The 24,840-nt window shown below is 43.0% G+C and overlaps 5 protein-coding genes across 6 annotated transcripts in view; 2 read left to right on the forward strand and 3 right to left on the reverse strand.

The window, feature by feature from the left end:
* The first annotated feature begins 229 nt into the window (after positions 1-229).
* LOC128254884 (transformer-2 sex-determining protein) lies at positions 230-3,074 on the forward strand. 2 transcript variants are annotated; one of them, XM_052984235.1, is made up of 7 exons: positions 230-372; positions 443-492; positions 549-623; positions 1,072-1,225; positions 1,289-1,417; positions 2,206-2,572; positions 2,634-3,074. In XM_052984235.1, the coding sequence occupies exons 1-7, from the start codon at positions 370-372 to the stop codon at positions 2,897-2,899; spliced, it is 1,044 nt and encodes a 347-aa protein (XP_052840195.1). In that variant the 5' UTR covers positions 230-369; the 3' UTR covers positions 2,900-3,074. The 2 variants fall into 2 exon arrangements, with proteins under 2 accessions (XP_052840195.1, XP_052840196.1); XM_052984236.1 differs by lacking the exons at positions 230-372; positions 443-492; positions 549-623 and adding an exon at positions 643-857.
* A 146-nt stretch (positions 3,075-3,220) lies between these two features.
* LOC128254890 (biogenesis of lysosome-related organelles complex 1 subunit 1) lies at positions 3,221-3,988 on the reverse strand. Its single transcript, XM_052984243.1, has 2 exons — positions 3,834-3,988; positions 3,221-3,777 (listed from the first exon to the last, which is right to left on the reverse strand). The coding sequence occupies exons 1-2, from the start codon at positions 3,892-3,894 to the stop codon at positions 3,404-3,406; spliced, it is 435 nt and encodes a 144-aa protein (XP_052840203.1). The 5' UTR covers positions 3,895-3,988; the 3' UTR covers positions 3,221-3,403.
* A 37-nt stretch (positions 3,989-4,025) lies between these two features.
* LOC128254878 (DNA-directed RNA polymerase I subunit RPA1) lies at positions 4,026-9,653 on the forward strand. Its single transcript, XM_052984227.1, is given in 12 exon segments — positions 4,026-4,465; positions 4,522-4,885; positions 4,948-6,313; positions 6,377-6,870; positions 6,924-7,209; positions 7,277-7,433; positions 7,436-8,203; positions 8,262-8,466; positions 8,530-8,644; positions 8,706-8,744; positions 8,746-8,806; positions 8,871-9,653. Coding segments are annotated over 12 exon segments (4,923 nt in total). The 5' UTR covers positions 4,026-4,122; the 3' UTR covers positions 9,596-9,653.
* Positions 9,654-10,280: 627 nt separating this feature from the next.
* LOC128254880 (cocaine esterase) lies at positions 10,281-13,861 on the reverse strand. Its single transcript, XM_052984230.1, has 4 exons — positions 13,823-13,861; positions 13,079-13,448; positions 12,912-13,004; positions 10,281-12,128 (listed from the first exon to the last, which is right to left on the reverse strand). The coding sequence occupies exons 2-4, from the start codon at positions 13,196-13,198 to the stop codon at positions 10,281-10,283; spliced, it is 2,061 nt and encodes a 686-aa protein (XP_052840190.1). The 5' UTR covers positions 13,199-13,448; positions 13,823-13,861.
* A 7,190-nt stretch (positions 13,862-21,051) lies between these two features.
* LOC128254879 (exostosin-1) overlaps positions 21,052-24,840 on the reverse strand; it is a 65,941-nt gene continuing 62,152 nt past the window's right edge. The window contains exons 6-10 of the mRNA XM_052984229.1: positions 23,888-23,991; positions 23,664-23,814; positions 23,250-23,582; positions 22,870-23,186; positions 21,052-22,261 (exon numbers count right to left, since the gene is read on the reverse strand). Coding sequence (XP_052840189.1) covers positions 22,153-22,261; positions 22,870-23,186; positions 23,250-23,582; positions 23,664-23,814; positions 23,888-23,991 — 1,014 coding nt within the window. The 3' untranslated portion in view covers positions 21,052-22,152. The remainder of the gene's footprint in view (positions 22,262-22,869; positions 23,187-23,249; positions 23,583-23,663; positions 23,815-23,887; positions 23,992-24,840) is intronic.

The raw sequence follows: 24,840 nt of genomic DNA on the forward strand, positions 1-24,840 counted from the left end.
TTGATTAGCAGAAGCCAGAAAATGATATTTTGTAAGGGATTTCAAAAGGTACAAATAATTTAATTTAAATTAGAGAGAAATATTTTGGTAATACACCCTGTAAAAATTAAATTAAAGGAATGCAAATAAAATTAAAGGAAAAGGGCGCATAATATATGAATTACATTTTTTTGATAACGTTCCTGTTCAATAAGAACGGCCAAACAAGGGTTAAAGTAACTATCGATAACACTTCAGCGCCTATCGACATCCCTGCCGAAGCGTGCGTCTTGTCAAACGCAGACAGAATAAATAACATTTAGCAAGCCAACATTTAATTAACAAACACTTTTTGGCTGTGCAATTTAGTAGGGAATCGAACCCTTAAAGATGGTAAGTGTGGGAAACTAGTTGTTAAATAGGTGCATACCCACTAACAATACGTTTTTTTTCGACACAAAAGTCCTCGCGTTCTTCCGAAGAGCGAAACTATTTACACCGCAAATTTGACAGGTAAGCAAAAAATATTTGCAAATTAAAAGATCCAGTGTTGAGAGTTTCAATTGCAGCAGTAGCTACAACCACAAACGGTCGGCATCATCCTCGTCAGCCAGGACTGCTTCCTCTGGACACAAGGACCGCCGGTAAATGTGTACACACAGAAGCATGTACATATGCCCCCCTAAACGATACTTTTTGACACCGAGGCATCGAGTAGTCTGGCAGTTTAGAAAACTAATCCACTGTCATTTCGGGCCTTTCATTTGGATTCGCCTTTCATGCGAGAAAGTTCGTGCTCTAGCAAAAAACTAGATTGAAGAAAAAGCACCCAACAAGCCAGTGTCCTTATTTTTTTTGGAACATAACCACCTTGCTATGTAAGAAACCAAGCCGCAGCACTAATTTGTTTTGCTTGTCCAACAGCCCAAGTATAGGTCCGAAATAGGTCGAATTGAATTGAATTGAATTGAATTAAGCTATAGCAATTGTCAAGCCACACGAAATGCACAATTTTCCAACTGTCAGTTAGCAAGACGTGCAAGAGCGAACCGCAAGATAATCTAATTTCACTCCATTCCACACCAAATCAAGGTCGGACTTCGATTACTATGGCGGCCGTCGTCACCAGCGCTCCGTCTCACGTCGCCGCTCTCGTTCGCGTTCAGGGTCAGGTTCGTCGTCTCCGGCACCCCGTCATCATTCCGGTCGCACGTCCCGCGATCGCCAGAGGATGCACAAGGCTCGCGTAAGTATATCTGCTTGTTTATAGCTCTCCCACAGTCTAATCGGGAGAGTTCTTTCCTACCAGGAGCATCCCCAGGCCAGTCGCTGCATTGGAGTTTTCGGTCTGAACACCAACACCACGCAGCACAAGGTGCGCGAGCTATTTAACAAGTACGGACCCATCGAGCGCATTCAGATGGTCATCGACGCACATGTAAGAGATGTTCTAAAAATCATCAATAAAATACCTCCTGCCGGAATGCATTTGAGTATACAAATCAGCTTGAAGCCTTGCAGTTCTGTTCTCATTTCCGGCTAGATTATAGTAGACAGCGATTGTGAGCTTTTGTGTATTCCAAACTATTAGCTAAAGGCTTGCTGTCACATCCACTTATACACATTAACGAGTTTTTAATGATGTACCGAGGCATAGTTAACATTTCCAAGTGGCTTGCTCAAAGAGTCAATTCAAAGTTTAGCTTTATTTGTATACTCTTGCAGTGGGTATTAAAATTTCAGTCATAAAGTATATCTTCCCGATCGGCTTCATTCGGAGAGGCAATCTAGACATGTCCTTCCGTCCGTCCGTTTCTACGCAAACTTGTCTCTCTTTTTTACACTATCTGAATAAAACTTTCCCAAAAGTTGTCTTACTTTTGCAGGTAGTATATAAGTCAGAATGAGTCGGATCGGACTTCTCTAATTTTCATTTTTTTTTACTTTCTTTTGGGCATAGTAATGGTTTATTAACTCAGAATTACGTTTTTAATTTTATTTATATTAGCTAACGATATCAAATAGGTGCCTTATGAATTATTATTCAGTGTTTTTAAATATAAACGCATATATAACTTAGACGTTTTAAAGAGTATTTAATAATTGCAATAGCTGCAAAGTTATAGACTTCGGCTTGCCTTCTTTCTTGTTATTTAATTTAAAGGCATTTCTCAATTTCCCTTACAAATCAAATAAATGTAATATTTTTACTCTCTTGACATACAGACAAATCGTTCGCGGGGCTTCTGCTTCATTTACTTTGATAAACTCGAGGATGCCCGTGTGGCCAAGGACGCCTGTTCGGGCATCGAGGTGGATGATCGTCGCATCCGCGTTGATTACTCCATAACCCAACGGGCCCACACACCCACTCCGGGAGTCTACATGGGTCGTCCGTCGCGCATTGGACAATCGAGGCGTTCCCGTTCGCCGCGGGCAGGCGGGCGTCGTCGGGACCGCTCTGGCTCACCGAAAGACTACTACGTTCGTCAGCGTAATGACGACCGTAACGATCGCTATGACCGCGGCCACTACACTAGTTCTAGTCGCCACCGCCAAAAAAGCTATAGCCGTTCGCGCTCTCCCCAACCACGTAATTATAATCTTCGATACTCACCGATTAAGAATTTACCCAGTATGTATTTCCAAATCAGGCCGCGGATCACCGCGCTACTTAGTGCGCCCAGCAGGTAACGAGGCCACTTCCTTAACTCGTGCTCCTATCTCGGCCTTGCTGGACTGTGTCAAACGGGCTGCGGAGGAGCATACGACTGAAAAATTGTGTTTTGGTGAAACCTCTCATCTATGGCATTTGGTTGGCGAGCAGCTCACAACTAGACTAATTTCCAAATTCATCATTCACCCAAAACCCAAATTATATCTACTCGTTAACCATTACTGTTGCTGTACAAAAACGTAGTTTGTAAATATCAAATCAATTACCATCATTACATACAGATGTCCGCATAGATTGTGATATGTATTTTAAAGGCACCGCAGCAAACTGATAATGATAACAAAACTAAACTAATTTTAACTATAATTGTAATTATGCAGCAGGTACATAATAAAATTGAACTTGTACAGAACTTTAATTTGCTATTCTTTGTTGGATTTTATTGGTCGTTTTTAGTTAACAAAGTTAGTTAGTTAGCTTACTTTAAAAAATGGTTATGCTCGTGAAATAAACAAAGGATCAGCGATGTAACGCAAAATAAGTAGTTTAATAAAAATCTTATTTTGAAATTATTGGCGATAATTCTTTACATAACTGTTACTTAAGTTTTAATAGAAAGGGCTCTTAAAGGAAGCAGTTTGTAACCTGGAAACCCTTATAGACACAGAAAGGATCTTTCCTAGGATACGTGTAAAATCCAACTATAAATCATCTGACAAAATGCTTAGAGACTAAACCTAAAAATACTCATGTGGCACTGGGCTTAGGATTTGCCGAGGCTGAAGTTGAGGCCTCCACAGGAGCTCCAGTAGCCTGGGCCGCTCGCGAAGCTTTGTAGGCCAGCTCCAGGCTCTGGTTTATTACATGCATGTCTCCCTCAATGCTTCGGGCCCAGTTCTCCACATCGCCCAGCTCCTTCAGGGCACTGCTGAAGTTGTCGATGAGCTGCAGCCACTGGTGCGTCTGCTTGGCGAAGTTGGTGGCACCCATGTGCAGCTGCTTGGCCTCCGCGTCCAGACGCTTTTGGTTCAAGTAGGCCTGTGCCACGCCCACATTCAGGGTGTCTACCAGAGATTGGGTGAGCTCATTGGAGGCTTCTATGGCCTCCTTGCGTCGCACCTCTGGAATGACAGTTTATAATTACTTTTTAGCTTTTTCTATTAATCGAACGTCATACCCTGCTCTTGTTTTCGCTTCACTTGCTCCTTGTGGTGCTCCTTAACCATGGAAGTTAGCATTTTTAGCTTTTCTAAAACCAAACACCAATAAAAACAATTTTTGTCAACACAATGCAGATCAGCTGTTTAGCTAGAGATGTGCACTCTACTACCAATAAGAATTATCGATAAGGCAGTTGACTATTACAATCGATGTGGTTCCACCTCTAATAGCCACACACGTGCGCGCTTGTTGCGCTTAGATTTTTATTTGATTTGTTACTTAAAGTGTGAATTTAGTCGGGCAAAATGGGTTCCAAGCGGGCGATGGACGTGCACGTGTTCCCCTCGGACCTGGAGTTTGCCGTGTTCACCGACCAGGAGATCCACAAGCTGAGCGTGGTGAAGGTGATCACGGGCATCACGTTCGATGCACTGGGACACGCGATGCCCGGTGGTCTGTACGACATCCGGATGGGCTCCTACGGCCGGTGCATGGATCCCTGCGGCACCTGCCTCAAGATGCAGGACTGTCCGGGACACATGGGCCACATCGAGCTGGGCACGCCCGTCTACAACCCCTTCTTCATCAAACTGGTGCAGCGGCTGCTGTGCATCTTTTGCCTGCACTGCTACAAACTGCAGATGAAGGGTAATCCAGAATATTACTCTCCATATAAGCAATAGCTAACATCTCCTCTTTCACAGACCACGAACGTGAAGTCATCATGCTACAGTTGCGCCTTATCGACGCGGGCTACATTATCGAGGCCCAGGAGCTGGAGCTCTTCAAGTCGGAGATTGTGTGCCAGAACTCCGACGATCTGGTGACCCTCAGGAACGGCGACATGGTGCATCCGAACATCGCCGCCATGTACAAGCTGCTGGAGAAAAACGAGAAAAACTCGGGGAACACCACCAAGACGAGCTGCTCCCTGCGCACGGCTGTTACCCAATTGGCTTTGCAGCGAGCGGGCAAGAAGTGCAGGCACTGCAACAAGTCGATGCGTTTTGTGCGCTACATGCATCGCAGGCTGGTTTTCTACGTCACAATGGCAGACCTTAAGGAGCGGTGAGATGAAAAACCCTTTTACCAGTAAGGTTTTGAAACTAACCACTGTTTTCTTTTAAAAGCGGTGGTGGTGCCCTTGAAAGCGGTGGTCAAAACAAGGTTATCTTCGCGGACGAATGCCGTCGGTATCTGCGCCAGATTTACAACAACTACCCAGAGCTCTTGAAGCTTCTAGTGCCTGTTTTGGGGCTGGGCAACACGGATGCGTTGCAAAGCGATCGATCACCAGTGGATCTGTTCTTCATGGAAACGATTCCAGTGACGCCGCCGCGCGCTCGTCCCATGAACATGATCGGAGACATGCTGAAGGGCAATCCCCAAACGGACATCTACATCCACATTATCGAGAACAACCATGTGTTGAATGTGGTACTCAAGTACATGAAGGGCAGCCAGGAGAAGCTCACGGAGGAGGCCAAGGCCGCCTTTGAGAACCTTAAGGGCGGCACAGCCCATGAGAAGCTGTACAACGCGTGGCTGGCTCTACAGACTTCTGTGGATGTGCTCCTCGACGTGAACATGTCCCGGGAGATGAAGTCTGCCGAAGGTCTGAAGCAAGTTATTGAAAAGAAGGATGGCCTCATCCGAAAGCATATGATGGGCAAGCGTGTGAACTACGCTGCGCGCACTGTCATCACTCCGGATCCGAATATAAACGTGGATGAGATCGGTATTCCTGATATATTTGCGAGGAAATTATCTTATCCCGTGCCCGTTACCGACTGGAATGTTACTGAGCTGCGAAAAATGGTGTGCAACGGGCCGGATGTGCACCCTGGAGCGAACTACATCCAGGATAAGAACGGATTCACGACCTACATACCCGCCGACAATGCGATTAAGCGGGAGAGTATGGCCAAGTTGTTGTTGTCGAATCCTAAAGATGGCATTAAGATTGTCCATAGGCATGTGCTCAATGGGGATGTCCTGCTGCTCAACCGACAGCCCTCGCTGCACAAGCCCTCCATTATGGCCCACAAGGCTCGCATCCTGCCCGGGGAGAAGACCTTCCGCCTGCACTACTCCAACTGCAAGGCATACAACGCCGATTTCGATGGTGACGAAATGAACGCCCACTATCCGCAGAGTGAGGTGGCCAGGGCAGAGGCTTACAACCTCGTGAACGTGGCCAGCAACTATCTGGTGCCCAAAGACGGCACCCCTCTGGGTGGACTCATTCAGGACCACGTCATTTCCGGTGTGAAGCTTTCGATTCGCGGTCGGTTTTTTAACCGCGAGGATTACCAGCAACTGGTGTTTCAGGGACTGTCGCACCACATAAAGGATGTCAAACTACTCCCACCCGCTATATTCAAACCAGCGAGACTTTGGTCCGGAAAGCAGGTCTTGTCCACTATTATTATCAACCTTATTCCCGAGGGCTATGAAAGAATTAATCTGGATTCGTTTGCCAAGATTGGTGGTAAGGTAAGTAAGCTTTTTGGACTGAATTTTAGTTCGCATATTTACGTTTCTTCTAATCCTTTGCAGAACTGGAATGTGTGCCGTCCACGACCAGCAATTTGCGGCACAAATCCGCAGGAAAACGAGCTCAGCGAGAGCCAAGTTCAAATCAGAAAGGGAGAACTGCTGGTTGGTGTTCTGGACAAGCAGCAGTATGGAGCGACGACTTTTGGTCTGATCCATTGCATGTACGAGCTGTATGGCGGGGAAGTTTCCACCCGGCTGCTCACCGCCTTCACCAAAGTGTTCACCTTCTTCCTGCAACTGGAAGGCTTTACTTTGGGCGTCAAGGATATTCTAGTGACGGGAGAAGCGGATCGAAAGCGGAGGAAGATCATCGACGAGTGTCGCGATGTGGGAAACAGCGCAGTGGCTGCAGCTTTGGAGCTAGAGGATGAGCCACCGCACGACGAGTTGGTCGAGAAAATGGAGGAGGCCTATATGAAGGACACAAAGTTCCGAGTGCTGTTGGATCGCAAATACAAATCACTTTTGGATGGCTACACAAACGATATAAACAAGTAAGATGATATTCCAACTAAACTGATGAGAAACTAAACTTCTCTCTCTTTAGAACTTGCCTGCCCGGTGGTTTGATTACCAAGTTCCCCTCGAACAATCTGCAGCTGATGGTTCTGTCCGGTGCCAAGGGATCCATGGTGAACACTATGCAAATCTCCTGTCTGCTGGGACAGATTGAGTTGGAGGGCAAGCGACCGCCCTTGATGATATCCGGCAAATCGCTGCCCAGTTTCACTTCTTTTGAGACCTCACCCAAGTCGGGAGGCTTTATCGATGGTCGCTTCATGACGGGCATTCAGCCGCAGGACTTTTTCTTCCATTGCATGGCAGGTCGTGAAGTGAGTTTGGAATACTTGTAACTACAAAATTTATCTGTATTTAATGTTTCTGTATCTTACATTTTAGGGTCTCATTGATACTGCTGTAAAAACCTCTCGCTCCGGTTACCTGCAGCGCTGTCTCATCAAGCATTTGGAGGGCTTGAGTGTCCATTATGATCTCACAGTTCGCGACAGTGACAACAGCGTGGTGCAGTTCCTCTACGGCGAAGATGGTCTCGACATCCTAAGTCCAAGTTCTTCAACGATAAGTTCTGTGCCGATTTCCTCACCCAGAATGCCACGGCCATTCTGCGGCCCAGTCAACTGCAGTTGATGAAGGACGAGGAGGATCTGGCCAAGGTGCAGCGCCACGAGAAACACATCCGCAGTTGGCAGAAAAAGAAGCCAGCCAAGCTGCGCGCCGCCTTCACTCACTTCTCCGAGGAGCTGCGCGAGGAGGTGGAAGTGAAGCGACCCAATGAAATTAACGCCAAGACGGGTCGCCGACGCTTTGACGAGGGCCTGCTCAAGCTGTGGAAGAAGGCGGATGCCGAGGACAAGGCTTTGTATCGCAAGAAGTATGCCCGCTGTCCGGATCCCTCGGTGGCCGTCTACAAGCAAGATGTGTACTACGGCAGTGTGTCGGAGAAGACGCGGAAACTGATCGATGACTATGCTCGGAGGAAGCCGGCACATAAGGAAACCATAGCCGACATCATGCGGGTGAAGACCATTAAAGCATTGGCATCACCTGGCGAACCAGTGGGTCTGATAGCCGCCCAATCGATAGGTGAACCCTCCACTCAGATGACACTGAACACCTTCCATTTTGCGGGTCGTGGTGAGATGAACGTGACGCTGGGTATTCCCCGACTTCGGGAGATCCTCATGCTGGCCTCCTCGAACATAAAGACGCCCTCGATGGATATTCCCATAAAGCCTGGTCAGCAGAACCAGGCGGAGAAGCTGCGCATCAATTTGAATGCTGTGACTCTGGCCAACCTTTTGGAGTGTAAGTGCATAAGTTTGCCTCCATGTGTGCTATACTTAATGACAACTCCTTTATGCAGCTGTGCACATCAACACCAGTTTAGCTCTGGAACCGGAGCGATCCTATGAGTATGAGATGCGCTTCCAATTCTTGCCCAGGGAGGTCTACAAGGAGGATTATGGGGTCAGACCCAAGCATATCATCAAGTACATGCACCAGACCTTCATTAAGCAACTGATTCGGTCCATATTGAGGTTGTCGAACGGCTTGAAGACAACGAAAATGTAAAAATACCAACCTGTGGACACAGTAATACCTTAAGTACTAAAAAATATTTAAATTTCCAGAGTTGTTATAGACGACAAAAAGGACGCCGATAAGGAAGATGACGACTTGGACAATGCCGATGATGTGGTTGGTCCGAAGGCAAAAGAAAATGATGATGATTCATCGGACGACAACGTGGGTTGAGCTATGAACAATAAGTAATCTTTATGTAATGGGTTATGTAATTTGTTTAAAGGGCGATGACGATGCGACTGGTGTGAAACTGAAGCAACGCAAAGACCGATGAGAAGGACTACGATGACCCAGATGACGTTGAAGAACTTCACGATGCCAATGGTAACTGAGATTAATACATTTATTTATGTATTTGAGGGTTTCTAAAGGTCTCATTGATTTTCAGACGACGACGAAGAGGCGGAGGATCAGGATGACGAGGAAAAGGCCCAGAACGGTGACGAGAACGATGGCGATGACAAGTCGGTGGAGAGGCTGCTCAGCAACGAAATGGTCAAGGATTATTCCTACGACAAGGAGAACCACTTGTGGTGCAAAGTCCGGCTAAGCTTGAGTGTGCGCTACCAGAAGCCAGATCTGACCTCCATCATCCGCGAGCTGGCGGGCAAGAGTGTGGTGCACCAGGTGCAGCACATCAAGCGGGCCATCATCTACAAGGGCGGCCAGGATGAGCAGCTGCTGAAAACCGATGGCATCAACATTGGCGAGATGTTCCAGCACAACAAGATTCTCGACCTGAATCGCCTGTACTCCAATGACATCCATGCGATTGCCAGAACGTACGGCATCGAGGCAGCCTCCCAAGTGATTGTCAAGGAGGTGAGCAACGTGTTCAAGGTCTACGGCATCACGGTGGACCGCCGGCATCTTTCGCTCATCGCCGACTACATGACCTTCGACGGAACCTTCCAGCCGCTGTCGAGAAAGGGCATGGAGCACTCTTCGTCGCCCCTGCAGCAGATGTCCTTCGAGTCCAGCCTGCAGTTCCTGAGGAGCGCCACCGGGTTCGGCAGATCGGATGAGCTGAACTCCCCGTCGGGTCGGCTAATGGTTGGCCTTCCAGTGCGAAATGGCACTGGTGCCTTTGAGTTGCTCACGAAAATTGGTTAATAAGCTCTTTTGTTAAGTTGAAAATTTTTTAAATAAACATAGATTAATGTTTAAAAAATTTTGAAATATGAGTCGACTTAGTAATTGGTCAGTTTGAACTTCTAACATTTAATTTGTGTAAAATATTCGTTTATTTAATTACGGACAAGTGTAAACATAAAACGTAAAAATAGGCATACGAAACTACAATTATAATTTTTGGTTGCTTTCAGAACTTATCACAAGTCAACTGGTACTGCCAGTTCCTAACAGCCACACTCGGCTCGAATTTGCCGGCGACAGGGTCCAGGAGTTCCTCAACAGTTCCAGGCGGCGCTCCACTTCCCGATCCTGTTCCCGCTCTGGCTGCGCCTCCGTTTCTGCTCGATGCTGCCGCTCCTCCGTACCCTGCTCCGGATCCAGTTCCTGCTCCTCCAACAGAGTGGGCAATCTTGAAATCGTACGGCTGCAATTGCCGGGGACGTCTTGCACGCTGATTATTGTGAATCTGCTCTCGTCGCTCTGCCCCAAGGTTGTCTCCTCCACTCGCAGGTTCTGCTCCTCCGCCACCGCCACCGCCTCCTTCCTCTGCCCGTTTCGTTGCACGACCACCTTTGCGCCAGGACTCGACATTGGCAATGCCCGAGGTCGATGGCCCCTCGTCCGTCCGGCCCCCAAAGATGGTCGTCCAACGAAACCACTTATGTCATAAGCTGTAGCAGTCCGAGGCCGTCGAGGCACTGCGTCGTCTCATCGGATTGGGGTCTCTTTTGAGGAGATAGACGCAGAGACAGAGGCAGGCCAGGAGCAGGCACACCAGTCCCAGCATGGCGTAGAATCCCTGTCGGTAGCGTGCGGCATCGGCACTCGCCTCCAGCAGTCGCACTCGCTGGCCAAGTGCTCCTCCACCTCCGCGCAAGTCCTCCTCTCTTTCCAGTGGGAGCAGCACCTGCCAGAACCCGTGAACCCTCTGCAAGTGATTGGAGTAGCCCGAATCCTGTTGATTGCGGGCCGTGTAGGAATTGGTGGGAGTTGCTCTGTAGGTATCGTGGCGGTTGCTTCGCGACAAGCTCCTATCCGTGCCCGTAGCTCCCGTCTCCCCGCGGAGCATCTTGTCCACCTCCGCCTCATCCACTGATCCCGCCTGCGAAGCCTTCGTCTGCTCACCCAGACTGTAGACGAATGGGTTCTCTTTGCTGTGGGGCAACCAGCCGTCGAAGATCCTTCCCGGCGTGGGATTTCCGTTCTTTATGAAGTTGGCAAAGGCTCCCCTCAGTTTCCGGCAGAGCTGCTCCTCCTCGCCACTGAACCTCCGGCGTGCAATCTGCTGGAACAGACTGGGACCCAGGAGCAGGGGCAGATCGGAGCTGTGGGAGGCCCCGCCGAAGAGGTTCCTCCTGCCACGCATGTCCATCGAGTGGGACTGGTCGAACACGTAGGCATAGCTGGTGCTTCCGTTCAGCTGATCCAGGAGCCGAAAGAAGGGCAGTTCGTGGAGGGACTCGGAGAGCAGCCGCTGCATTCCGGCCAGCAGCTGGACGACGCCCTCGCCCTGGCCATTGAAGTACCTCCATCTGATGGCTGCCAATTGGGAGGAGCTCTGCTCATCCGCCGAACCCATAGCTCGCATCACATTGGGCAGAAGGGTGTGATTGATGTATTGCTGGAGCGCCACCTGACCCTCCCTGGCCACATCCAGCCAGTAGTCCTGCAGGAAGGCTCCCTCATTGGAGGTGATGCCCAGCAGCAGCGGAGGAAGTGTTTCGTTCCGCACTCGCTGCTCGAAGGTGAGTCCTTCCGGCAGAATCACTCCCAGCTGGGAGCTGCCGTTGCCATGGTTGTAGACACTTTCGTAGGCGCGGAGCAGGTCCTCTCGGCTCTTGCGCCTCAGGCAACTCATCAGTTGGCGCCGTTGGGCCTCCTCGAACTGGCAGCCCAACTTCCTGACCAGATCCTGGCCCGTTTCCACTATCCGCTTTTGGTGATTCCGTCCCAAGGTTCGCACAATGGGACCGGGTGACATCAGCACCAGCTGCTTTACCAACTGGGGCTCCTCTAGAGTGGCAACCAGGGCCAGTGGTGCTCCTCCACTTCCGTGACCCAAAAGGGTAATGTGCTCCGGACTGCCACCGAAAGCGTCGGCGTTCCTTTGGATCCACCGTAGTGCCATTCGGACATCACTTAGGCCATAGTTACCGGACACATGGCGATGCTCTGCTCCCAGACTCAGCCATCCGTAAATATTATTTCGGTACTGGACACTGACCACCACAATGCCCTCGCCAGCTAAATCCAAGCCATTGATGCGATTTCTGGGCCAGTCGTGGGCGAACTCCTCACCCGTGACAATAACAACGATGGGCAGCTTGCCATATCGCATCCCCGACTCCGGGGTCCAAATGCTCAGGTACAGACAGTCCTCGTCTGTGCTCACTGATCTGGGAATGCCGCCATCCGAGCTCTCGTCGTAGATGGTGTTCGAGAGCTGCGGACACAGGGGCTGCATGGCGGTGGCCTGGAGGGTGCGATTAAAGCTGGAACTCGGCTTGGCAGGCTGGGGGATAAAGTCATAGACAAATATCGATTTTATCAATAGTTGCACTTTATCAATGTATCAAATAAATTTTAAGTACTTTAACCTAAATGTTTCATGTGATTAATATGGTCATTAAAGTTCAAGGTAGTTATAAATATTAAATAAAAATTCAAATTTAAAAAAAATAAAGTCTGTTTACGTTTTTCAAAATGTTTAATTGCTTAATAATAGTACTTCCATTAAAATGAGATATTATCTATATATATTTTTGTATACATAAAGTAATTTTTCAATCCTATTAAGAAGATAATCTAAAGTTATATAAAATTCAAATTATTTAGAAAAAAACAGACTTCTTTCCTTCTAAAAAAACAAATCAAATTTATTTAGGTTCTGTTAAAATCTTTTATTGCTAATTAATACCATGGTTAATTATATAAAATTCAAATTATAAAAGAAAAAAGTGAAATCTTTCGTTTTATAAATAAAATCTTAAATTGCTTAATAAAAACATGTTAAAATATATGAAATTCAAATAATAAAGACAAAAACGGATTTTTTTCTGTTCTATAAATACAAATAACATTTGTAAAGCTTTTTTTTTAATATTTTTTTTTTCCTTACAATAGTTTCAGAAAAATGTATTCATATTCCTATTCCTAAAAAGACCGTGTTATCAAATAAGAAATGTACAATGTATGGCTAAATGTTTAATACTAAGAGTAAGAGTGTATCAAAAGATGGCTCCAAGATGTAAAATTCTCCAAAATGACATAAAGTGTTTAGCATTATAAAACTTACGGCAAATCGGAGTTCGTTGAGGGGTGCCTGAGCATAGGGAATGCCCAAAAAAGCGTACACAGCGCCACGTGTTCCATCCGGAAAGACCTTGAGCTGAAAGCACAGAGCCAATTTTGTTACCTAAAACTCCTTCCTTAACACCTAGTTTATTATAAAATAGGCCTTACCCCAATAAGGTCTCCCTGCTCCAACTTGATGTGCGTCTGTTGGGCCCAACAAAATCGGGACAGATGAATCAGGGTCGGAAGGAGCTGGAAAAACTGGTGAATCCTTGATGCATTCCACATGATTGCCAGTTGCAAGACTTTTTAACTCTCACTTTTTAGCACATAACTTTTGCATAGTCCATGGCGCATTTAAACGCATTTATTAATTATCGTTTGCAGTTTTTCGAAATAGCGAAATATGCGTGAATATTTCACCGAAATTGGTATTTTTACGCTGCAACTTTTCGTTCGCTCGACGTTGAAATGGAAACTGAGCCGCAGAAAAAAAAACACTCACCACGAAAAATGTTGGCTGAGCTAACAACAATTTCTGCTAGAATTATTTCAATTGTTTTCTGGTGTCATTACGGTCGCTGTAGCTTTTGTTCCTGCGGTGCGCAGCGAATCATTCATGCATCCATAGATCAAAATGCCAGCGACACCACCACCAGCCATACATACCATACCCATACCCATACCATCCAGCAGCAAGTTGGATTGGAGTGGAGAAAGGGGCGCGTTGGGGAAGTTGTTTATAGAACTATGGTAACGGGCCTCAACTATATGTGGATCTGGACCCTAAAACCCAAGAGACAGCCCTCTCGAGGGCAGAATTTGTGGTTACTCAAAGTAAGTTTAAACTTTTTTTGATTTAAATTTACCATTAAACTTTAATTAAATTAATAAAGATATCACGCTAATTACTCATTAAGAATGAGATCAAATTAAATGCTAGTCCGGCAAAGATACGTTGTGCCTCGTCTTTTCGTAGATCTAGACTGATCTCAACTTTCATGTGTAAGTTTAATTAAATATTCTTGAGAGAACGTATATTATAGACTCAAATTGGACAGCTTTCAATTAAATGCTTTTGCAAAAAAGTCTTACAAGAAACACACTATCCAGGGTGATACGGAAATGGCTTGGGAATGAGTGTATAATAATACATAAAATTAAGTATTGTTTTGAGTATATAATCCTTTATTTTCAAGCTACCAACTATTTGAATACAAAAGTTCTAGTGCCACCCTCGTTCTTATTTTTCATTGAATTCCGCACTGCTGTTAATGTCAAACATAAATTTTTCTCTGCTTCCGAACTCTCTTTCCCTTTCCCGCCCTCATTCCGTCTCACTTCCACTGGCAAATGAAGTTGTCGCTGGGTTTTTGGGCTCTGCAGCAGATAATGTAGCATAATGCTGCCGTAATTCCCCACTTGCCCAATATGGTACTGCCGGTGGTGGTTGGATGGATGGAACCGATTCCGAAACAGAATCCGATGTTGTTAGTTAGCCAGAGAGTCGAGTCGAGTCGAGTGACTCTGTTCGCCGGGGCGGAGTTCCGGTCTGAGTCTGCAAAGTTCGGCGGGCGATCGCTATTTGTCGACTGGCGGAATGCCAGCAATTAACGTGGATGGGCATGTGGTCGGAGGAACGTTCCAGCATCATGTCCCCACATTTATGTATTTTAATTAGTTTAAAATATAATTTGTTTGTTGACCTGCGCGAATAACGAACACAAAGTCGTCTACAGCCACCATAAATCTGGTAGAGCTGCGAAGCACTGATCAAAACTATCAGCAAATATTAACATAAAATTAATATTGATATTTAAAAGCAAAACGTATATATTGTATAAAGCAATGTTTTCTTTGGATACTTCAAATATAACATTTTATATAATATAAATTAAATAAATAATAACAAGTTAATGAACGTTGCCTTTCAAATAATTCTAATGTATATGTAATTTAATTTAAAACCTAAAACATTTAATCAAGAGGATGGACAGATAGATCGCAACTAAAACAATGACCTTGTTAATATACAAAAAAGGAAATATTAAAAAAAAAACAGATTTAATTTAATTTAATTCTTGATGACTGCCTAGAAACCGAATTTTTTTATAAAGAAAATTATTTGTTCTAAATGTACTTTGTTTTATTTGCTAGAGCAACGCACATAATTTTCAGTTAATTATGAAACCCAAAGTGCACATTTAAAAGGCCGCCTCACTGGAGTCCATGGTTCCCCTCCCTGGCAGCCCCCAGGGTCCCTCCAGGTCCCCCTTTTGTCTTTCAGCCTGGTCAATAGCAAGTTAATCAATTTATGCCTGCGAACGTCGGCGGTTTGCAGGTCGGTTTTGTGTGGGTTCGCCATTCAATTATAATAAATGGCAATGGCGGCCTAGTTTGGTCAACGTGCACATGTGTGTGTTTGGGCCAGTTGGTTGTAAACAAATTAGCCTGACCGAGTGCTGTGGAAATAATGGTAAAGGTTGATGGCTGTAGGTATGGCAGGTGAAATTTTGTTAATTGTGCACCCATGAATATTGGAAATAAAACCAAGAGAATATAATTTTGGTACAGGATTTTTAGAAAATGAAATATTTTTTTTTTTTATAGAGAGCATTGGTCGTCTAGATATAAAAACTGAATATATGGCAAGCGCATTTACTACGAATGTAAATATCAAATCTGAAAAGTATTAACACGCTTCACAAAAATGTTACTATGTAAATATGATTTAAGTGCTCAAGGCAGTACTGCGACCTTTCCAATAAATCAGTTTAGATTATCAGACTTTTCTTTGAGGCCAATAAATTCCAACTTTCTTTTTACCTTTTCGAATTGACTTGGACTTTGCACCTGGTTCTTTCTCCACTGTCTGTCCAAGCAGTCGGCTGACCAAGGGCTACAGCTTGTTGTGACATTTAAATGTTGATAATACTTTTTGCCTCAGTCCAATAAATTCGTCATAAAAACGCTTAACACAAAACTTGCCGTCAACACTTGTAAGCGACGACCTTAAATGGAAACACAAATTGTACTGAAATTTATATAAATATTTGTGGAGTGCATATTGGGAAAATTTGGCAGCTGCACTCGAAGCGAAACAATAGCAAAAACAAGGACACTTCCAGCAGAAACCCTCAAGTCGCAGAAAGTTTGGCCTCTGTTGCAATTCCGTAATGAAAATATTTATGATTTTTGGAGCCGAGTTGATTGTTTACATATTGCCAAAGCATATTGAAAACTTCTTTATTAAATTTTACTTCAGTAAAAGCCAATTGTTTCTTCTTGCCATCGCTATGATTTTGTTTTCATTTTTCCCAGCATGCCTTCTATATATTTGTGTATACAAAATGCCTGGCAAAGTTTTTAGTTTTCTGTCAGAGCGAGCTGCGTGTATTTCACCCACACCCCCTTCGGAATTTTCCGGGATGGAAAATTTGAGGGATGTGGGTTGCTTCCGTGATTGCCATAGCTTCTGTTTCAGCTCCTGCTGATACGATGCTAGGAGCTTGACTGCCTCACCAATTCAAATTCGGTTTCATATTTTCATATTTTTGCTAAACAATGGCATCAGATGTCGTCGTCGTTGCTTTTGGCATATCTCTGCAAATATTTGTTGCATGCTCGTATACAAAATCGTTTAGTTAACGAGTCGTAAACACTTGTGATAGAATTCGACCAGACTTTTGTGCAATGCATTTATGCATAAATTTGTTTCATGGCTGAATCCCATTAGGTGGGACAGAGACTTTTTGACACGAATTAAATAAATTTGAAAATAAATGTATCAAATTTTGGGCAGGTATACGATTTGTAATGTAAGTTTAGGTAAAAACTTTTATATAAAATTTAAAGGGATAATTTAAAAGATATTAATTGACCTTTAACAATTTTAAAAATAGTGTCATGTACTGCGTAAGTAAAGGTTTTTCACAAACAATGTGTATCCTAATTTTAAAAGTTATTTTGTTCTCTTACTTACTAACTGACTTACAAAAAAAGATATTAAAACTTAAGTAACTACTTAAACTACATCAACTTTCCTTGCACAATACTCGTCTACAAATTTTGCCTTAACTTCCGAAGCACATTACTTGTGGTTTTAATTAATCAGAAATATATGAAATTGTTTTGGGGTAAAATATCGCGCTCAAACTCTCGAATAGCAGGATAAAATATTTGAAATGCATTGGAATTTTGCGGTAGCTACAGCAATAACACTCAACTTGGCCGTGGTAATTACGTAATTAGCAGAACCCACAAGAAGCAAAGAGTGGGCTGGCAGTTTGCGTAAAGTATTTAACAAAACAATGCATAGAAGTTGCCTGTGCTGGCAGTTGCTTTAAGCCTAATTTAACGGTTCCGCAGACAAACAACGCGAATTGCGAACAGCGGCAGCCATTTTGTTTATGCCCCTAACCGCACACACAAGTTGGCAGTGCCTAACGGTGAAAGGGGGTGGGGGGCCGGAACATGGCCCACTTTCTAATTAATGCAAAATATTGTAGCTGCAAAAAAGAAACTAGCATATGTGCTGCCTACTTTTAGGTTGTCCCATGTAAGGTTGCTGCTTGTTTTTTTTTGGAGGGCAAATTGTGAAGGTGGCTGCTTTGGCTGGAGTGGTTAGTTGGGGGGGGTGGGCGTGGCACTCTGGCGGTTTCTTTGTTAGCTGCAAAAAGCATCACTCACACACTCGCAAAATGGCGTAGTTGCAGCAACAGCAACTGCAACAGCAACAGCAACTGCGACATCAGCAATATGCAACAACAATCTTGGCAATGTCAACAGCAGGCATCCTGGCGGAAGCGAGTGACCGTCGCCAGGGGTCGCCTCTGTGCTGCTAAATTAAATCCTGAAAAAATGTTTACCTCCATATCGTGTTAAAACAGCTTGCATATGGTCAAATAAATACGGGCAAACTTTTAAAGTAAAATCCTATTTATATAAACAAAATTTGATATTGGTGATATGATTTTGGCTTTCAGAAATAATCATGTCCTTTGATCTTTTCTGAAAACTTTTCATTTATAAGTTAGTAACACGATCAGTATTTATTTATTTAGAAGTTGTTTGGTTTTTAAGCCTTTTTTCGGCCTAAGAAAGGAGAACCTCTCTTACATCTTTATCTACATTTTCTAAATTGTTTGTTTGAAAAGCCAAAACATATACTATTAAAGTTCCAGGCTTTTCAACACCTAAATGTGACTTTTTAATGTGAATTTACGCTAAAAGCATTTCATAATCGACTTAATTATAAAAGACCCTGCAATATCGATGTCATAAATGATAGTTTGAAAGTGTTTCGTCACCACTCTGCATAAAAGGCATGCAAACCACGTAATTTCATTGCAGTCTTGAGGAGGCAGTCCGGTTTATCAATTTCCCCGAGCATCTAAGAGGTATGTATACGTATATAAGATTTTTCCTTTTAGTTTGGCAAACCAGAGACCTGGCGACGCATTTTACGGCAAAGAAACTTTTGACTTGTTCAGAGGTTTTCCGCTAATTCTTTGGACAAACTTTGCACCCATGTATTTGGATTTAATTGAAAATGCATTAGCAGCATATTTTTAAAGAGAAAGTCGAAATTGGTTTGAGTTTCAGTTTAATTTTTATTCAAAAATCACATTTGTTGTTTTTTATATATATAGATACATATATATAATATTTCTGCTGCGATGTTTTGCCAATAATTAATGGTTTAGGCTTACTTTGTTTTCGCTTTCATGGGTTTATTTATGTAATTTACATTTATTCATGTGTGTGTTGGTATGTGGTGTGGTGTGGTTTTGGTGTGGGTGTGGGTGTATGCCTTAAGCTTTAACAATCATTACTAGGCAATAGTTTTAAGCACATTCACTATATATATTGGTTTAAATTTACTTGCAGTTCAACATGGATTTATTTTGGTTTCTGTACATTTTTAAAGTATTATTTACCGTGGACAAACCAAAGGGGGATAGTGCAAATAAATATTTTCATGAACTGTTTGCATTTACATTCCTTTTTTTTTCCGCAAAATGCCAATCATCTCATATTTACCAATTGAAATTTACTGAAAAAAAATGAAATATAATATTATTCGACAAGTGACAGGCGTGAGTTGGATGTGATTTCAATTGAGTTAATGGACATTACGCAATGATTTGATGGGCCAGGTGCGTAAATCTATCTCAGAGTATCAATCTTAAGCTCAGATATGTTTTAATTGAAGCATAGCCAACACACAGATATCAGTAGGTTGAGCTCTACAAAATGATATTTCGTTACACGTACTTGGGTAGAATATATATTAGACATAATCAATGGTAGGATTTTGTATCTTTGCACTTTCCAAACACTTTTTCTTCACACTTTATTGTCGTTTTTGTCAAGCCATTCTGCGTAAATTATCTTTGGGATTGCAAGTTTAGATAAGCATAAGTTTTGAGACAAATGGGCTTCTTATACTCAGACTAATTTATTTTTTGAAATAATTCAGTGGAAAGTTTTTTTTTCACATTTGAAAATTAATATTCTACTTCAACCCTTTAAACACCCTTCTAGGTTTTTGCCCATTCATTTGTCTGTCATTTATGCAAAGCGTAAATCTGCACATGATGGAATGCATTTTACTTTATTGAATAACCCATCGGAATAATAAGTGAATGAAGTGTTCTCTGTGGATTTTTTTTCACATGGCTTGCCCAGTTAAATGTGGCAAAATAATTAATTATGCACAATTATCTCTATAACGCAAATGAAATAAATGAAAAAATGTGAGGGTAGTGGATGAACACGAGGACAAGTATAGAGGAGAAATGGGGTTAAAAGTCTATATGTATTAATGAGAGCACATGCAATTTTCAATCGTATCACAACATCCATATTCGTATTTCAATGTTATTCTCATTTCATTAAGATTGGTTGGGTTTTTCAGGTTTTTTTTTCGTTTTTGCGCTGCTTTATGTTAATGTTAATGCAATAAATTTGATTACCGTTTCGCAGGCTGCAATAATTATTTTACTGTTATTAATTAATGGCTTTTGCAACGCTCTGTATTTGTGTTTGGCCTTTTTTCTCCGTTCTTGTTTTCCTTTTGGTTTTTGTGTGGGCGGGGCGGGATCAAGGAGCCTTTTCAATATTTTTGGTCAAGTTGTTTTGTATTGTTATGTTTGTTTTTGTCTTGGTTACGTTTTTTGTCTATGTTTACCTTTTTTTTTTTTAAATCTGTATAAAAAGTGCCATTGTCTGTTTTTGTGTTTTCATTTTCGTTTACCTTGTTTTTGTTGTGTCAAATACAAATTCACAAATACAATTATATACGAGTTATAATACAAATATTCTTTACACACAGATACAAAAAATAAAACGCACTGTACAAAATTTGATCTCATTCGGTTTCAACTTTTCAGCTGCCTATATGTATACGCATTTTAATGCCGCAGTGTATGTGGGTGTGCTGTGTGTGTGGGTGCGGGTGTGATGTGCATATCCTTCGCCTTGGGCCACACACATTCGGAATATGCATATCCATATAGCTGGCATTTTTGATTATTATTATTCGTAGTCAACGGCAAAAATGTTTGTTTGAAATGCTTGATTTATGTGCATGCTGATAGGGAACATTTCATTGCATTTGTCGTCTCTGTCCGTCCAATCGTCCGTCTCTGTCTGCTCGCTGGCGCAGTCATGTTTTGACATGCACAGCATCCATTCATATTCGTATATATTCATATTGCCGATAAGCATATTTGACTGATAAATGCTAAACAATTTCGCGTTTGGCAGTCAAGAGTTTCGAGAAGTTAGGCAACATTCTAAGTTGGCATCAATCGATTCCATACCATAGTGTGTTGTTGGGGGTTTTAAGTAACAGTTTGCTGTGGAAAACATAAACAAAAAGGATAAAAAAAATATGTTGTAATTTAAACGACTAGGTAGTTTTACAGAAATGGTTATTAGGAAATGAACTAAGAGAAATTCAAAAAATGAACTAAGAGAAATTCAAAATATTGAAATTTTGAATTGATTTAAACCCCAACTCATTTGATATGTTGAAACATTGTTATTGCTTTCAGCTCTTATTGCCCTTCGCACTTGGAAATTGATATTGCCAAGAAAAATAATTAAACCAAAATCGAAAAATAAAACAAATGGGATACAATTCATCTGCAATCGTGTATATTTGTTGTAAAAAATAGGTATAGAAATATACTTTAAGCTTAGTATATGTATAGAATTTCCTTGTGTTTGCTTAAACTAAAAACACTCCTTTTACGGGAGTTTCTGTTTTGATATGCGCGAGTGATTAAAAGTTGATTGCATATTGGTAATTGATTTACGTACTTCAATAAATGGCCACGTTAAGAACTAAAAGCTGAGTTGTCCAAATAAAAAATTGCACATAACAAATTGGAAGTGGAAAGCTACTTAAACGTTAAACTTAGCATTAGTTAATTGCTTCTCCTCTAACAGATTTTGTGCACATATTGCTGAATGGCCTGGAAAGAGTTCGATTCGGCTCTCCGGTGCTTGTTGCTGCTGCAGTTACCAAAATAGCCATGGATAATCAGAAGATACAGTCGGATAGTTATCTATACGGAACTCGAGGAACCTCCAAGTGGAATTAAAAAATGAAAAGGAGACGACTTTGCCATGTCCACACACATTTACATTGATAAATCACTAACTATACACGGAGAGTTGCAACAAGGACATACAAACATTTACACATACAAAACTCAACTCACACAGTACAAAAAATCGGCTACTTATGTTCCTAAACATATATATATATCCATTTACATATGTATGCGTATAGAAAATTTGCTAAGCGCAGCTAATTTGAAATTAGCAAACAAGATGGCCAAATCGTTCGCTTCGCTTGCAGTTAACTAGGCTAATTCACATAATCGTTTTTAGAGTCTATATATACACATTGCATATATAATTGCAAAGGATGCCGGATGCTTACATCGATGTACACATACATACATTTACAAACGTCCGTTGGCTCCTAACTAAATTCCTTTCTTTCGCTACTAATAATAATTAACATAGTTCTTGCATCGCTTGGCCAGCGTTGAAAAAACCGCATTTCATCTAAACTTATGTGTGGCTGTTTGTGGGTGTGTGTGTGTGTTTGTCTGTGTTCGTATTGGTATAGGTATTGGTATTGTTATTGGTATTGCTGTGGATGTGTGGTGTAAATGTATTCAGTACTCTTAACGCTTGTAGCTATTGCCAGATTGCACATATCGCTAGCTGCCGACCAACTCGATCTGGCGATATTTCTTGCGCAAATTGGAAACTGGATCACGATACAGCATGGGATCCATGCGCAAATTGGAACGTATCAGCGGCATATAGCTGAAAATATAAGGAAAGTGACGGCATTTTTATAAAATTGGTACTAAATAAAGGTATTATTTAAATAATCTAAACTTAAAATGATAACTGTTAGAATTAATTTATGATAAAAACAGCCAATTAAATTTGTTCTTAATTGTCAGTGGAATTGGTTAAGGATTGTTATTGAAGAATGTTGATAGTTATCGAGCTATTTTTAATAATTTATTTGTCCTAAATTATGCAACAAAAATAGGAACGCCGTTTTTCTTAATGATCTCGTAACTGAGAACAAAAATGCATTGTATATTGTTTATGGCAGACTTTTAGATATCTTTATAAGTGTTTTTAAAAAGCTATGAATTTCTGTAGCAGACGCCATTGTGTTCTTTTTCAATTTTAGTTAAGTAAGTTTAAAGACTATACAAAGAAAGTTAAATATTTTAATTAAAATACTTGAATGCCGTATTTCGTAACTGGAAAGCAAAATAGTAACAGTACTTCAGCATACTTAAATGAAACTTCAATCGAAACATACTTTTGATTCATGCAGAGCTCTATTCCAAACTCCATACTCTTCCGGGACAAGAGTTCTTTTTGTATTCATTTCCCTCATAAAACAAACTCACCCAAAGACCGCCGCGAAGGTGTTCAAGCAGCTCTGGCGCTGGATGAAGTGATCGGGATCGTTCCAGGGCGAGCGTCCCGTCTCCCGATCCTTGTAGCCCTTGCGCTGCGTCACCTTAATAGGCGGCTTCCTGGTCACGTGCGAGACCAGCAGGTTCATTAGGATGTCCTCGCAGTTGGAGGACTGCTGTACAGTCTTAAGTAGCAGCAACGACAGCCAGTTGGTGTACAAGTAGTTGTAGTAGCGGTGGTAGAAGGCCGCCCCCGTTAGCACAATCGAATAGTAGTTCGTCCACTTGGACGTATAGCCCCAGGCATTCTGCAACGGACAAATAAGCTGTAATGGAAGACCTGTGAAGTAAACCCGCTAAGCTATTGCCACCTTCGAATCATCCCAGAAGTGGGCCCTTGCCGGATAGCCAACGATGCGCTCGGGAAAATCCCGCCACACCGTGTAGGCAAAGTCCAGCTCATCCGTGTTGAGTATGGCATCTTCATCCAGCGACAGCACAGCGTCCGTTTGAATCTCTTCGAAAGGCAGGAATCGTTGTGATATGCTCGGTCGTCCCTCAGTCGTCTGGCTTGTGGGTCCAGCTCCCTGGCTTCTCGGCTTCTGGCTACCGCCCAAAGAAATCACGTGCAAGGGTATGTGGTTGGTGGGGGGCCAGCGCTTCTTCAAGGGCAGCGGTCGATCGGCTGCCCAAAGGACGAGGATCTACAAAAAAAAAATATATATATATATATATATGTACGTTAGTAAAGGGAACGAATGGCTAACATGGCTAAGTGAACTCACCCGCTCCACGAACTGGCTCTTTGTGATGGTCCTGACTAGCTTGTAGAGCGCTGCATTCGGACCCAGGGCGGCTCCAATCTGCACGTAGATAACCGCCGTGTAGTTGTGACGCGGCTCCGCACCCATCGAGTTCAGCAGAAACGGCATGTACCTGCGGGCGGTCGTAATCGATTGATCAACAAGGTTGTATAACAAGAAATACAGGGGGGGTGGGGGGTACCAACCTTGAACTGTCGGCGAAGGTGGGCAGTGTGAGGAGGGCGCCCGGCGAGCTGTTCCACACCAGACTGCTCCGCACCGGATAATCCGGCAGTCGTTCGCGTATGATCTGCAAGATACGGATGGGTGGCAAGTGCCTGGGTTTAACTCTTGTTTAATGGCTTGTCGATACGCTCAAGTGCTGATTGCCAATTGATTGCCTAATGAGGAGGGCAGCGAGGAGCAGAACGCTTGCTGAGCTGAGTTTCGAGTGCATTCCAGGGTGCGGCCCAAATTGCGCTTTGAATAGACCCCGTCGTTTCCCCCATCTGACTCATCCCATCTATTCGGTTTGTCCTCCGCTGAGTGTGATAATTCAATGGGCCTGAGTTGTTGCCTAATTTTCCGCTTGACGCAGATGGTGCCCTCTGGCTACAACCACTTTTACCCTATTCATATATACAACGACGGACAAAAAACAGTTGCAAACATCTGGTAATCTCAAGAAGTTATTGCATTTTGTGTTTACGGGCTTAAAGTTAATATTCTTGAAATATACGACAATAGTGCATATAAATTAAAACAAATGTACTCTAATGCAAGTGTATAGCTGACTTTTGGGATATCAGATTTTCACATAACATATGTATGTTTATACTTTTGGAACCGCTCGTTAAAGGTAAGAGTGTCTCTATTCTTTCCATTCTTTAAATCTATAATGCACTTACTTTCAGAGCAGTGATTTCTTGTTTTTAGGAGTGTATAAAAATATGAATATGGCAAAAACTATTTATCCGGGCTTTGCTGTGGATAAATCCATGCATACATGCATTGCGAGGGGCTTTGCCGCAGTTTCCGCTGCGCGGCGGAAGTCGCACTGCAACCTCTATGGCCGGAAGTGCCCCTCTGTCCCGCTCTCGCCCACTAAGTGTTAGACAAAGGCAGAGAGATGGGGGAAGGTGGTGGAACTTGCGTGCCA

The sequence above is a fragment of the Drosophila gunungcola genome, assembly GCF_025200985.1.
Source record: "Drosophila gunungcola strain Sukarami chromosome 2R unlocalized genomic scaffold, Dgunungcola_SK_2 000006F, whole genome shotgun sequence".
Lineage (NCBI taxonomy): Eukaryota > Metazoa > Arthropoda > Insecta > Diptera > Drosophilidae > Drosophila > Drosophila gunungcola.